This window comes from Dipodomys spectabilis, unplaced genomic scaffold (assembly GCF_019054845.1).
Source record: "Dipodomys spectabilis isolate Male_0828 unplaced genomic scaffold, ASM1905484v1 ptg000003l, whole genome shotgun sequence".
Taxonomy (NCBI): domain Eukaryota; kingdom Metazoa; phylum Chordata; class Mammalia; order Rodentia; family Heteromyidae; genus Dipodomys; species Dipodomys spectabilis.
In genome coordinates this window covers 10,809,690-10,824,195 of record NW_024870680.1, presented here as the reverse complement: position 1 = coordinate 10,824,195, position 14,506 = coordinate 10,809,690, and the positions used below count along the sequence as shown (strand labels likewise).

Below are 14,506 nucleotides of genomic sequence, written 5' to 3'. Positions count from 1 at the left end.
AAGACTGGCAATTAAACAGAGCAATATTCTCACTTATAAGCTAAGCTATCACCACTTCAAGCATATTTTTATAGTCCACAATCAGCTTCTCGTTGAGGTGAAAAACTGTGATCTAATTAAAAGGGAGGGCTTTTTGCTACTGAGCATGGAGGAATGTCCCACCGCACTGTCCCAGAGGCTGTTAGAGCCCAGGATTACGACTCCATCCTCTACATCCTGTGGCAGGATATAGACTAAGGGACAGATAGGATCCTCTATTGCTCTCATCACACCCTGGATTGAGATAGCTGAGGTCCAGGGAATGCTAATGACAATTTGCTTCCAAGGTCACCAGCAGAGGTCTTCCTCTTTATGACTGGCCTTGTGCTTCACACCACCATGTCATGTAACCTCCTTTTTGAGTGCAATGCCGTTATTCTCCCTACTTGGTGTGCCTGAGGAAACCAAGGAAGCAAAACACACAAGGTTACATGCTGGAAAATGACAGAGCTGGGATTCCCAACACATTCCACCTTTTTTTTCCCCCCAAAGACAGCATCAGGTAGAGAAGTCCTCAGCAGATGTTGTGACTCTACCTTGCAGGATGAGCCTGGACACAAGGTTGGAAACACCAGCATCCCAGAATAATCTGGGGCCTCCCTTTAAATGGAAAGCCATCCTTAGCTGTTATATTATTAACAAGCCTTTTCTAGTTCCCATTCCAAAGGCCAATGTAGCCAGATGGGTACTTGATGAGTCCTTAAGATATTAATCCACAGCTCTTCTGGGGTGCTTCAGTGCCTGCCTTTCACACAGACATCAAGATCCAAAGGAAGCTGTCAGTTGCATCTGGAGAGAAGCAACTGCCACTCAGGTAACATCACTTTCTGTTCTAGTTAAAGAAAAGATGCAAGGTGCTTTTTAAAGAACGCTTCTTCTTGCAGCCGCTCCTACGGAACAGCTAGACATCCCTACAAATGGCTTCTGACAGGCCCTATGGTCACTCTCTTGGCTGCCCTTGTAGTTAACAAAGCTATGTGAGAAAGGCCTGGTCCAGGTCCTCACTCAAAAGTTACAGATACTCTGACACTCTACACAGTAATTCTAATAACACTACTAATGAATGATAGGACTTAACTGCTTGTATGTATACTAGGGCTTTAAGTGAGGGGCCAGGGCATTTTCACTCAAGGCTGATGCTTTACCACTTTAGACACACCTCCACTCTTGGCTTTTTTTTTTCTGATTAATTGAGGTAAGAGTCTCATGGAGTTTTCTGTCTAAGGCTGGCTTCAAACCATAATCCTCAGACCTCATCCTCCTAAGTAGCTGGGATTACAGGTCTCAGACACTGGTGCCTAACAAGATCTAACTCTGAGTATTAACTCTGCATCAAGTAGTAAGGTAGATACTTTATATAAACTGTCTTACAGAAATTTCATAGTGACCCGGTGAATTAAGCACTATTGAGCTCACTTGATAGCTAGGGAAATGAAGGCAACGATGCTTGTCAGCAGTGGAGCTGTGGTCTGAATCCAGGCTCTCAACCAGGATGCCACTTCCTCTCTAAGAGAAGTAGTCATTTTTACCACACTCAATGTAAGAACCATAAGAAGAGGGGAAGCTGAGGTCCAGAGAAGGAAATTTTCCAAGTTATACAGTGGAGAATTTTGTTTTTACATAATTTGTTCAAGCTCAGGACTCTCAGCTGAATGAAAAGAATGGCCTTGCTCGGCTTGCTCGCTCTGCTGGTGCTCAGTGTTGCCATCTCTATGTGACTCTGGCTGAAACTTATTACCTTTCTGAGCTTTCATTTCCTCATCTAGAAAAATATAAAAAAGAGGGGCTGGGAAGGTGGCTCAGTGGTAGAGCGCTTGCCTTGCATGCATGAGGCCCTGGGTTCGATTCCTCAGCACCACATAAGCAAAAGGAAAATAAAAGCCAGAAGTGGCGCTGTGGCTCAAGTGGTAGAGCACTATCCTTGAGCTGAAGAGCTGAGGGACAGTGCCCAGGCCCAGAGTTCAGGCCCCATGACTGGACCTCCCCCCCAAAAAAGAAAAAAAAAAAAAGAAAAATACAAAAAAGGGCTGAGAAGGTGGCTTAGTGGTAGAGAGCTTGCCTAGTATGCATGAAGCCCTGGGTTTAATTCTTCAGAACCACAAATACAGAAAAAGCCAGAAGTGGCGCTGTGGCTCAAGTGGTTGAGCACTAGCCTAGAGCAAAAGAAGCTTAGAGACAGTGCCCAGGCCCCGAGCTCAAGCCCCAGGACTGGCACATACAAAAAAAATACAAAAAAATATTGATTTTACAGAAATACATCAGGGTCCAGAAAGATGATCGACATCTTGAGCTTGGCCCAGTGCTATGCAAAAAGTGAAAATGTAGAACAAAACGAAAACCAAAAACAAGTATTAGGGTTAGAAAGTTAAAAAAACACCCAAACTTTCAAAAATTTTAAAGAAGCTAAGTGCTGGTGGCTCATACCTACAATCCTAACTACTCAGGAGGCTGAGATCTCAGGATCAAGGTTGGAAGCCAGCCAGGGCAGGAAAGTCCATGAGATTCTTCTCTCCAATAAACTATTCAGAAAAAGCCAGAAGTGGTGCTCTGCTCAAGTGGTAGAGGGCTAGCCTTGACTGCAAAGAGGCTCAGGGACAGTGCCAAGCCTTGAGTTCAAGCCCCAGGCCTGGCAATAATAAGGTGCTAAAGATTGCTTATGGTGGGATGAATGGGTGGCATCCCCAAATTTATCCTGGAATAGTGGGTAAGTTTTACTAGCTCACTGGACCTTAGGATACTCCTCTCTAAAATTCACAACACTGTATTGGGATCATTAGGAGATCTCAATGGAAAAACACAAAAGAAGTACTTAGGACAGCCAACTACTTTTCTCAGTGAAAAAGTGGTGACCTTTTAGGCTGAAAGTATTTTTTGTTTTGATTTGTTTTGCTTTTGGGGGCAGGGCAGGTACTAGGATTTGAACTCATTGTCCCACGTTTGCTTGTTTCTGATGGTGTTCTACCACTTGAACCATGCCTACAGCCCAGCTTTTTGCTGGTTATTTTGCAGATGGACTCTCACGGACTTTTCAACCTAGGATGGCATTGAAATCGGCTTCTTGAGTAGCTAAGATTACAGGAGCCACTGGTACCTGGCTGTTTTGTTTTGTTTTTTTTTGTTTTTTTAATCTGAATAATGCTTAAACTAAAGCATTACTGTGCTTTAGAAATGTTCTGGCTGCCCTACAACTAATCTTTTCCCTCTTATTATTCTCCCCCACATTTTGCAATTAGATTTCCCCAGAAAAGGAAAGAGAGGGCTTATTCAAATAGAGATTGAGAGGGGACTGAAAACCCCAAAAGGGAAAGCAATAAAGAAAGCAGTGGGAACACATCTTCCACAGTGCGCTCTCTCTCTCTCTCTCTCTCTCTCTGTCTCTCTGAGTGGACATCCTTTGGAAACATTTCCTTCTCTCAGAAGAGATCTCATAGCTGTCAGAAAGTCTCCCTGGGTTCCTATGCCAGTCCAGGGCAGCCAAGTAATATGACATGCTTGAGGGAAAAGATGGAAGGAAGGCAGGCCTTGCGCTCTGTAGTCCTCTGGGTAGTAAGTGCTGACCCTATTCTCTCCATTTTTTCATGAAAATATGAATAAATATCTGCAATTGAAAGGTCACTGATTGCTCATTTTTACACAGAGTTCCAAACAAGAAATTGTACATCAAACCACACCCCAGTATCCTAGCTACTCAGGAAGCTGAGATGTGAGGCTCATGGTTTTAAGTCATTCTGAGCAGGAAAGTCCATGAGACTTTTCCCTCCCGTTAACTACCAAAATGTTGTGGATCAAGTGGTAGAGCACCAGCCTTGGGTGAAAACACTAAAGGATAGTGCCTGGGCTCTGAGTCCAAGCCCTAGTACTGCCTCACACAAAAAAGACGTTGCACATTATATGGATCTGTCAGGACTAGCCTCAAAATACAGGGTCCCTGCTTGATACCAGCAAAAGACAAATTCTTCTCCACCCTCTGTTTTTGCCTCCCCCTCTGCTGGCGAGGCAGTGCAGTTCTTATCTGGAACTTGATAGGATGTAGAAAATAATTACAAATGAAAAGGTTATTCATAATTTTTAAATGAGTTAATTAGTAAACCCAGTCAGACTCACTCATTACAGTAATTAATAATTGATTATACTTGAAATTAAACACAATTTTTCATCAAAAATCTAATTAGATATCTTTGCTTTTGCCTGTTGATTAGATCAGTTGGTCTGCTGGAAACAGAGTCTTTGTTAAGGCTATTTGTGCTTGGCTGAGACAATTAATTTGATTTTTAATAATTGATAGTTCCTTACAAGTTAGTCATCACAGACTATAATTATGGCCAAGAAATAAGACGTTGGCTTGCTTGCTTGCACAGTCATTCCTTGGCCTTGGCAGCTGGAGGAGCCCAGCAGCATGATTACCACCCCAGTCCTTTAAGAAGGGGTGCTTGGTGCCCATACCTTCAGTGCATTCTCCTGTGCTTTCCTCCCACATTGCCGACAGCCTTCGGAGCACGGAGCTACTTCCTAGTACTTAGGAAATCAGAACACAGGCAGAGACGTGAGCTGCCCAAGCGTGAACAGTAGCCATATGCCAAGTGATAGGACCCTAGCCCAGTGCTGTCAGACATTGGGGCAAAGTGCTTCCTCAACCTTTTGCTGGAGCCTCCAGGTGACAAAAGCAATGTCACTCACGATACTTTGCTGTGACTGCTAGAGTCTAAAGATTGAGAACCTGGTGCAAGTGACTCATGCTTTATAATCCTAGCTTCTCAGGAGGGTGAAGCCAACATGGGCAGAAAAGTCCAAGAAACTCTTATCTCCAATTAATAATCAAAAAGCCAAAGTGGAGCTTTGGCTCAAGTGGTAGAGCACCAGCCTTGAGCACATAAGCTAAGGGACAGTGCCCAGGCCCTGAGTTCAAGCCCAAAGCCCTGAGTTCAAGTGTGTGTGTGTGTGTGTGTGTGTGTGTGTGTGTGTGTGTGTGTGTGTGTGTGTGTGTGTGTACATGAACACACACAAGATTTCTACATTGAGAGAGTTTTATCACAGGATAAATTTATTCTTAGCAAGGACACATGATCAAAGAACTCCTTACTTGAGACACACATTTTCCTAAACTGACCTTACCTCTATACACACTTATATACCTTATATATACTTATATACCTTACCCCATATACACACTGTATTCCACTGTCTTAGGTGAGATCATTGGCTTTTCTGGACTAGTTTATTTCAATGCCTTCCTAATAGCTCTTCCAACCTCTACCCTTGTCTTTCTGAAATGAAAATCTATTTTCTACCACTGTTTACAGCCCACAACCACCCATCCAATAATATGCTCAGCGTGGTCTCCAAGGTGACCTTCCTAATCTGTCAAAACAGTTGTTTGTGCTTTGCCTCACAGTGTACCCTAACCCCTCACATGCTCCATGTAGACATTTCTTTGCTTCATCATCCTTTTTGAAGTCTCTGCAAGTTGTCTTTGGTTGAAAACCCCTTCTTGCATGCTTCTATTTGGCTAATTCCTACTAGAAAAATCCATGTAAAAATTTTCGTGAAAAGCTTTACCCAGTCCTCTTGACTGCTACTGGGTATTCCAGCCCCGAAGCTGCATGTGTGCTAGTCGCTGGTTTACATTTACCTGCTAGCATAACTGTCTATCCTTCTCACTTATGAATATCTTAAAGGCAAAAACTGTTTTCTTTTTGTTACTGTTTTGTGGCTGCCTTGTGGTTTGAACTCAAGGCCCCATGCTTACTAGGCAGGTACTCATTCTACTACTTGAGCCAAATAGGGTCTTGAATTTTTTTTAATTCTGGGCTAGCAATCCTCAGACAGGAATTCTCCTCCTAATATCTTCCATTGTGGTAGGATTACAAGTGTACTCCATCATGCTGACCTGTTGGTCAAGATTGGTCCCACTAACTTTTTTTGCCCAGGCTGGTCTTGAACTTTGAAACACCCAGTCTCTGCTTCCTGATTAGCTGGGATATGCCTATAATAAAAGGATGTATCTGGCCTTAGGAATTTATCTTTTATTCTAGCATTTAGCACAATGTCTCAAAGCAGATACTCCTATGGATTATTGAATGCAAAACAGAATTCACAAAATCATTGAAGATTCAAAGACCATCCATGTTAGAAGAAAAATTAAAGACTATCCAGGAAAAAAAAATCCCTTGGTCAGTGCCTGAATTCTTTCTAAGTAGTCAATGAATATATCTGTGCCTTTCTTAGGACAGAGAGCTCAGAACTTCCCACAAGTAGCCCCAATCTTCAGAGAGCTGAAGATAGACCATGTTTTTTTTTTTTGTTTTGTTTTGTTTTTTACCCATTTTTTGGGGACCATGTTTTCTTATTAAACGGAAGTTTGATAAAGCCCATGGGATAGTAAATAGGAGAGAGTTTACTTAACTGTATAAAGATTTGCTCTTCCTTCTTAAACTGGCTACATGCATCTCAGAGCTTCAAAGCAAAAACAGATTAATGTCTACATGTAGCACACTACTAGACTCTTGAATAGTGGCAGCATATGTCCAGAAATCTACTCATTTAGGAAATATAACACTGTCAGGAAAAGCAAGGGCTATGTTGGGGGATACAGTATTATGTCAGGTGATGGTTCCTTAGTTCTACAACCCTGACCTACAACCAATCTATATCCATGATGCACCATTCACAAAGCTTGGGTGGGCCCTGACTTCTCTAATTTTGACTATTCCTTCTAGCCAGTGACCCACACTGAGGATGACTAGGCCTTGTAAGTCAACTTTATTTTCCAATCTTTTTTTTGGGGGGGTGGGGTCCAGTCGTGGGGCCTGAACTCTGGGCCTGAGCGCTGTCCCTCAGCTCTTCAGCTCAAGGCTAGTGCTCTACCACTTGAGCTACAGCACTACTTCCGGCTTTTTTCTTTTTGCTTATGTGGTGCTGAGGAATTGAACCCAGGGCCTCAGGCATGCAAGGCAAGGCTCTACCACTGAGCCACCTTCCCAGCCCTTATTTTCCAATCTTATGGACATGACAGACATCACTAATCAATTACAGAGAGCTTTTTCCCAATGTTTCTGAGTAGCTTCAGGATCCTTCTCAACACAGCTTTCTAGGCAGCAACAATTAATCATGTTGTGAGAGGAGATAAAACATGTATGGCATCCTGCTTTGGAGCCATGCAACTCTCAAATCCTACATTCACAAGGAGAAAAGAGACCTGATGTACCAGACATATAAGATTTCCCTCCTCAAAGGACTGTCACCTTCTTGATTTTGTAAAGTTCAAGAACCTTGAGCAGGAAATGACCCAACATCAGTGCTCAAACTCCCATCCCTGACCAAGCTATTCCTTTTCCATGTTGAACAAATGGTGGCCCACCATGTATTAATAACCCTAGTGACAGCACATTCTTCCCCTTTTGACAAGGCCCCTTTTTCATTTGGCTTGTACAGGGTTCAATTTCATAGTGGGTGGCATTCTGTCTTCCGGTAGCCTCTGCCAGTTAGCTCTATTTCTATTTACTGTAGTTCTATAGACTGACAAACTCCTGTTTGCTTACAGAATTCTTTAGCATGGGTTCAAGGCCTTCTCAAGCTGGCCTGACTAGCTTTCCATCTTAGAGCTACAGAACGGGGAGGATGGAAAGGCTAAAAACCAGATGCCATTCCAACCATGTTGATTGACATAGAAGTTGCAGGCTCTATACAAGGCTCTACACATTTCTTCAGGTTAATCTCTTTCCTGGGAGAAGACCAAAAAGAGAAGTCAGAAGCAGGAAACTAAGAGTGTGCTACAAATACATGCCAAGACTACCGAGTGGGAGCTGCCGTGCTGGAGCATGGTAGCAGGTCACAAGGAGTTTCTTGCATCATGGGCACACCTTCGGATCAGGTAAGAGGCACCCATCAGTACAAATTAATGTCTGTGTTTTCTTTGGCCAGCTCATTGACACTCACTTCTTCACAATCAGGGTTGCCCTGAATTCTAATGATCGTTTAACTGGATTTTAGTTCTCACCATGCTCTCAGACAGCCTTGCCAGACTGTCACCATCAGACATGCTTTCCTTGAAGTTTCCTCCAAGCCCAGAGCACCCCAATCCCTTGCTCCTCATTATAAGCCTGGGTACCAACCGTAGACTTCACCTGCTGTCCAGACTCATTGCCATTTCTTCTTCAATGAGACTGACACCATGAACCACAAGCTCAGATCTAGTCTTACCGTGTGCTTCTGTCCCAAAGCCAAGCATCCAATAACTGAAGGGCAAATGCTCAGCTTCTTTCCTAGTCTAAAACAGAATGGAGCGAAGGAGGCACTGAAGTCTAGCCCTGCCAGTGTGGGGTGCACACTGGACCAGCACCCAGGGCTTGTGTGACAAGACTGCTGCGCTGATGAGAAGCCTTCAGCATCAGCAGGGACCTTAGTTGCTGCATTCTGGGCCAAAAGGAGAACCCAAGGGATCTGGGGAGAGGATGTGCTTACCTACAAAGTATGCGAGCAGGATGACCAGTGTGGCAGAGATGACGATGGCGCTCAGGGCTGCACACTTCCAGTTGCAGTACTTGGAGGGCTTCTTGAGGTTCAAGGCTGGCCTGGAGAAGGTGCTGCGGGGCAAGGGCCTGGGTGGTGGGGAATACACGGTGCTGGATGTCAGTGGATACCCTGGGGATGTGGTGCAGAAGAGTGGGGAGGTGCCTCCGGGCTTGAAGAGGAAGTGCCTGCGGATGGAGAGAGGTGGGAAGGGGTCAGGGCCTGCTGGCTGACCAGGTTCCAGGACCAACCTGAAGGACAAAGGCAGTAGGAAGAGAAGCATGCAGAGGAGCCTGGAGAGAAGGAGAGAGAAGGAGAGTCACCACAGAGAAGATGGAGGGGACAGGAAGAGGAAAGGCATGAGCCAGATCACAAAACAGGGTGCACAAAGACATGTTTCCACGGAGCACAACGGGACTGCCTTGCCCATGGGAAGATCCACCCAATCCAGAAGGTGTTCCCCGCGCAACCGAGGCTGGCCTGGAGGCCCTTTTCCTGGGACAGATAGGGCTAGGGGGACCATGTCTTGGTCCTTGAGATGATTACAGCACCCTGGAAAGAATCTGAAGTCTGACTGTCTCCTGGGGACAACTGAGACCTTTCCTCCCCCTCTTTCTCTTTCTCTCTCTGTCTCTCTCTCTCTTCCAATACCTGCATTACCAGTGAACCTAGGTTAAAATTTGGACTACTTTCTTTTAAAAAGGAAATTGTGTCACCACTAAGTTCTGCCTATTGTTGAGCTCCTAGTGGCTACTACAAAAATCCTTCCAAACCTGACCAGAAGCCAGACTACTGCCCTTGGAGGCCCGGGTGAAATCTGTGTGGAAGACAGAGGGGCAACTGCATCCAACAGCCTGGCCACAGTCTTGAGGGACGCGGAGCATGATCAAAGCACATGGTTGTGGCCAAACCAGGCGTCAGAAAATCCTGCACAGCTTGGCTTTAACCATGGCCATGGTAGGACTTGCACACAGCCGGGAAATGGGATGCACTCTCCTTAATGTCTTAGGGCAAACTCACCCTTGTTGGAGTAGAAGATGTCTCAGGCCATAGAATAAACATAGTCCTCTGACTCCATTTTTTTTTTTTAAAGTTGCTACATGAAATGGTTTCAGAATGGTGAAGGCAGCCAATGAGAGATGCTGGGGGCTGCATATTAACAAGATTGCTGTCAATATGCTGGGAGACAGGGTATTCCAAGGACAAACTACTACAAGTTGAGTGTGGATTTGTAAATGGGCATGCAATCGTGCATCACTTCCCCCAGGAGACCCCGGGGAATGGCCTCAGGGCCTACATGCAAATGCAGGAACCACAGAGAGAATTCACCCACAGATACACACATACATAGAAGGAGCGTGGGGATGTCACCTACCCGTCACTGTAAGCCCCATCATGGCGGGAGGCGCTGAGAATGTCCATCTCAATGAGGTTGTCCTGCAATGTCCCTAGGAATGGCTGCTTGCCTAGGTTTCTACACACACATGGAGACATGAATGAAGCAATGAGTCATGCATCGATGAAGGGGAGAGTCGAGAAACACACAAAGTGGCTGTTTGGTGCAGCTGTCTATAAGACCAGCAGGTCAGGATTTCCAGGCACTGGGTCAGTGTGCAAGCCGTGTGCAAGGGGTGCTGCTGGCACAGAGCATCCAGAAGGAACATTCTCTCTACCAATCCAGATGTCTGGCAGCTGTGGGCATCAAGCCACAGCACTCACTGAGGACTGACCACATGCCTAGCAGTGAGATAGACATGTTAACAGCCATTCTTTCAAATCTAAGCAGCTATGCGAGGAAAGCAATGTTACCCTCATTCTACAAATGAGGGAACTTGGATGTGGAGACTTCCAAGGTCACCAGTGAGCAAGGTCAAAGAGGCAATTTGAGCTCAGGTTTTTCTGCTTGTCTCTTCACATCTGTATAAGCAGAAGCTGGAGACCTGCATTTACTTGGCTTGTCTATAGACACAAAGGTGCCAGGCCTTTGTGGTTACTGTCTTCTAAAGCAATGACACCCTGAGTCAGTGAGTCAGGAACTTGAAAATCGGTATTTTTTTCTCAAATCCCCATGTTGATACTGACTCTGGTTAGAGTTTCAGGGTCTTCTAGCTGTGGGGAAACCCAGGTGGCCATGAATCAGCAAGAAGAGCAGGCCAGGGAAGACATAAAGGGCTGTTCTCTATCTCCTCCCTGAAGGCGTGACTTCAGCTGACTAACCCATGGTAAAGATAACCATACTTGTGAATGAGGTTTCAACTGTGCCTGCTATGTGACACTACTCCCACTGGAGTGTTGTGGACCCTGTCTTCTGCTAGGTTAAAAAGACCCTGTAATGATCCATATTTGAAAAGCACACACTTGAGGGAAAGAATAACTACAGATAGCCAACTCCGGGTCCAGCCCTGCTGAGACCTTACTTCTGTCTCTAAGGTTTTGAGAACAGTATATTCAAACTCATGTCCTTCTTATGTTAGCTTGTTGTGTGATTTTGGGTAAAAATCTTTAACTCTCTCCCTCCCTCCTTTCCTTCCTTCCTCCCTTCCTTCCTTCCTTCTTCCTTCCTTCCCCTTCTCTCCCTCATCCTTCCCTTCCTTCCTATAAAATGGGGATTACTAAGTTTTCAGGTTACTGTAAGGATCAACTGGGATGATATTGGATCATTTTTTTGAGGGTTATACAAATATTATAGAAGTGCTAATGCTAAATGGTAGCTGCTCTCTCTCTTATATTTACCATAAATTATTCACTGTTCAAGAAGCTCTGCCAGAATTTAAGTCCTATTCCCCAAAACAACCCTACAGAATCTACACTGTCATCTCAACTTTGTAGGCTGACAAAGCATGGCTCAGAAAAGGAACTTGCCCCAGGTTGTATCATACAGGAAAGAGGCAGCAGAGCTGGCTCTAGAACCTGGGGTTTTCTGAATCTGTGTCTTCTGTCCCTGTGTCTTCTGCAGTACCATGCCTCAAAGATCAAACCAAGGGTGGCTATGAGTACTACCTCATAGCTGATGAACATTAACATCCCAGGGGCAGTGAGAGCACAAGGTAACACTGCTTTGCCACTGAGTACTGCTGTGGTGGTGATCCCATCCCCACACCTGAGGCTGCTAGCCTTGGCCACAGGCTGTTCTGATGGAATTCAGGGCCTTGAGGCTTCTACAGTGCCTAGACAGAGCTGCAGGGTGTGATATCCCTCAGAGGGGCTTTATTTCTACCTCCTCCCGGAGGCAGCCTTGCTGGTGAAGGCTTGGTAGCCGAGTGGGAGGTGCAGAGTCTGGGAGCAGATAGATCTGGGTTCAGATATCAAATCCATCAGCCATCAGTGGCTGTGAGTCACTCACTCTAAGCATCCATAGAAGGGGTAAGTGTTCTCCTCACAGAACTGGAATATAATTTGGATCACATGATTTCTCTGCCTTCTCTGGGGCCCACAAGTTACTGTAAGATCTGGCTCCCCACCAGTTCCCTAATCCTATTTTTCTGGGACACAGATATACTGGCCTCCTGGCTTTCTCACATAAGCTAAGCCTCTGCTTTCATCAGCCTATATCATCATCCTGAAAATATCTACGTGGGTCTTAACCCCTCACTGGCCCTGCACCGCTTCCGTTTACACACACACACACACACACACACACACACACACACGCACACACACACACACACCCCAATGTCAAGTGCACGGAGTCAGGAGTGATGAAGGAAATACATCTGCTTACTGTGTTTCTTTCTAAAGAATCAAGTTCCATGAAGCTGAAGCCTTATTTGTCTTGGACACTGCTATGTACCTGGTTCAAAGAAGTAGGCACAAATAGATCTGTGCTGAATACTGCTGAGTTTGAGGTATATAAAAGGAAGCTTGCCTGGCAGATCGCCAGCATACAGTCAGTGCTCAATTGCAGGTGATGGTTATTACAATTTCCTCCACTCCCTGCATTTTGAGAAGGATATTGAGTCTCTCCACAGCCCACATGCACTCAGCATGAGCAAGCTCTACTTGTGTCTGCTCAGAAGGTCAGGAGAAGTTCCCTGCCTTCCTAGGGTCAATATTGGCTTCATGAATTTAGAATACCTGGGAGTCTAGCTGGCATCAGCAGCTTGGACTGTGTTCCCAGAGAGACAAGCCTCTATGTTAAACATGTTGGAAATAAACAAGCACATTCAGAGAATAAAGACACAAAGCATGAAGACCAAACTTAATAATGATGGAGATCTTCAAGGGCCTTCATTAAGGTTTTTTTTTTAATTTTAGCTATTATAATTTTCAAAGGAACGATTATTTTTGAAAAGGGAGAGAGCTGATGATAATGATCTCCTAAAGTACAGCTGTGTTAGGATAAAGCTGGGGGAAGGGGAAGACAATGCAACCAATTAAAGCATTTCTAGAACAAGAAGGCACCAGAGCTCCTGAAAGGGCTTCCACTCACATGCTAACTGGGAGCTTAATCATTGAGATCATTCTGGAATTTGAAGGGACACAAGCACTCACCATTACTACCCAGATCCCCTGGTGCCTTCAAACAGCCTTATTCTGTCATTTTAAATTTTAGTTTGTTTGGGGTCAAAGTATTTGGCTTCATCTGATTGACAAGGAAACTGAAGCCTGGCTCTCATAGTCCTAGAGAGGAGAGCAAAGCTGACACTCAGTGTCCTGACTCAAGGGTCACCACTAAACCTTCCATCTCCTAAGACTCCGGGTATCCAGGTCTGAAGGAATGGAAGCTCTAAGGATTTCTCCATGGGTCTTGAGCTGCTGAAAGCACATGGGGTCATGGCTCTGTCTGGCCTCTGTTTACCAGCTGGTAGCTCAAGTATGGAGACCTGATTCAGTTTTCCTTCCTATTAGTGGGTGCTATTACTTCATGTTACAGATATGGAAACTGAGGCCAGACAGAGTCAAAGCCTGCCAAGGGCCAGACAGCAAAGAAAGCATGGGTGGGACTCAAGTCACACATCTCTGACTCAAAAGCTCCAGCTGCCTCTAGCAAAGAAGTCACTGAGTTCTGGGAGGGGAAACTGGCCGGCAGCCTTGCTGATTCTGGCACTCTTTGACAGGGAAGTAACTGGATCCCCTTTGGACTTGGGTAAACCCTAGAGCAGCCTGAAGCAGGGGCTTAGAGGCCTACCTGTGTGACCCAGGCTAGGCTGAGCTCACCACCCAAGGGTAGAACAAATAATCTTGGGGGAGGAGGGGAGTCCCTAGCAGGGCTTTCAGACTGTCCTGCTAAATAGCCTGCCTCCTCCTCACAGTAAGCGGCCCTCTTAGGCTTTGTGCTTGCTAGACAAGTGCTCCACCACTAAAGCCATGCCTCCTTTTCCTTTTAGTTTGTTTCCTAGATAAGCTCTCATGCTTTTCTACTTATGTATACCTCCTTAGTAGCTGGATGACAGGCATGTGACACCACATGGACAAAGTGTTCTGGACCCCTTTCTGCCCACAAAGCCCTGGGATAGCCACCATTGCATCTGATTTTTACAACCATACAGTGGGGGTAGGACAGACCCCACATTCAGTTACTGAGACCTCAAGGTGTGTATCTCAGGGTGGGGTGGAAGGGAAGTTTTAATGACTCAGCCCAGACCATATGAATAGTTATACAGTGAGCATTTGAACAAATTAATGGGGGAAAAAAAAACAAAACAAAAATGAACTATCTCTTCCAGGCCACTGGAAGGCTAACACCATAATGCTGTTCACAGTTCCTTATCCACTTCTGTCATCCACACCCAGTGCCTATGGGAGGAAAGTATAGCCTCCTTTTCCTGCAGTTCTAGTCCCTCTGCTGCTTGCCTCCCTTCCTGTCAGTCTCACAAGGCCGCCTGTGGGCCCACTACACCAACTATTTGCCCTTTCTCCAAATTGCCATGCTCTCTCCTGGCTTTGTGCCTTCATGCAACTATCCCTCAGCTCAGAATTTCACTCTCTCCTACAAATGCCTACCAGTGGATGCCTGGTC

At 45.4% G+C, this 14,506-nt stretch overlaps 1 protein-coding gene across 6 annotated transcripts in view; it reads right to left on the bottom strand.

Annotated features, from left to right (window-relative positions):
• The window catches only part of Tenm4 (teneurin transmembrane protein 4), a 411,966-nt gene that overhangs the window by 218,439 nt on the left and 179,021 nt on the right, over positions 1-14,506 (bottom strand). For 4 of the 6 annotated variants that reach the window (XM_042690345.1, XM_042690339.1, XM_042690322.1 and 1 more), the window contains exon 5: positions 8,500-8,735. In XM_042690345.1, coding sequence (XP_042546279.1) covers positions 8,500-8,735 — 236 coding nt within the window. Of the gene's footprint in view, positions 1-8,499; positions 8,736-9,922; positions 10,022-14,506 lie in introns of all 6 variants that reach the window. The other 2 variants (XM_042690307.1, XM_042690331.1) reach the window with 1 other exon arrangement.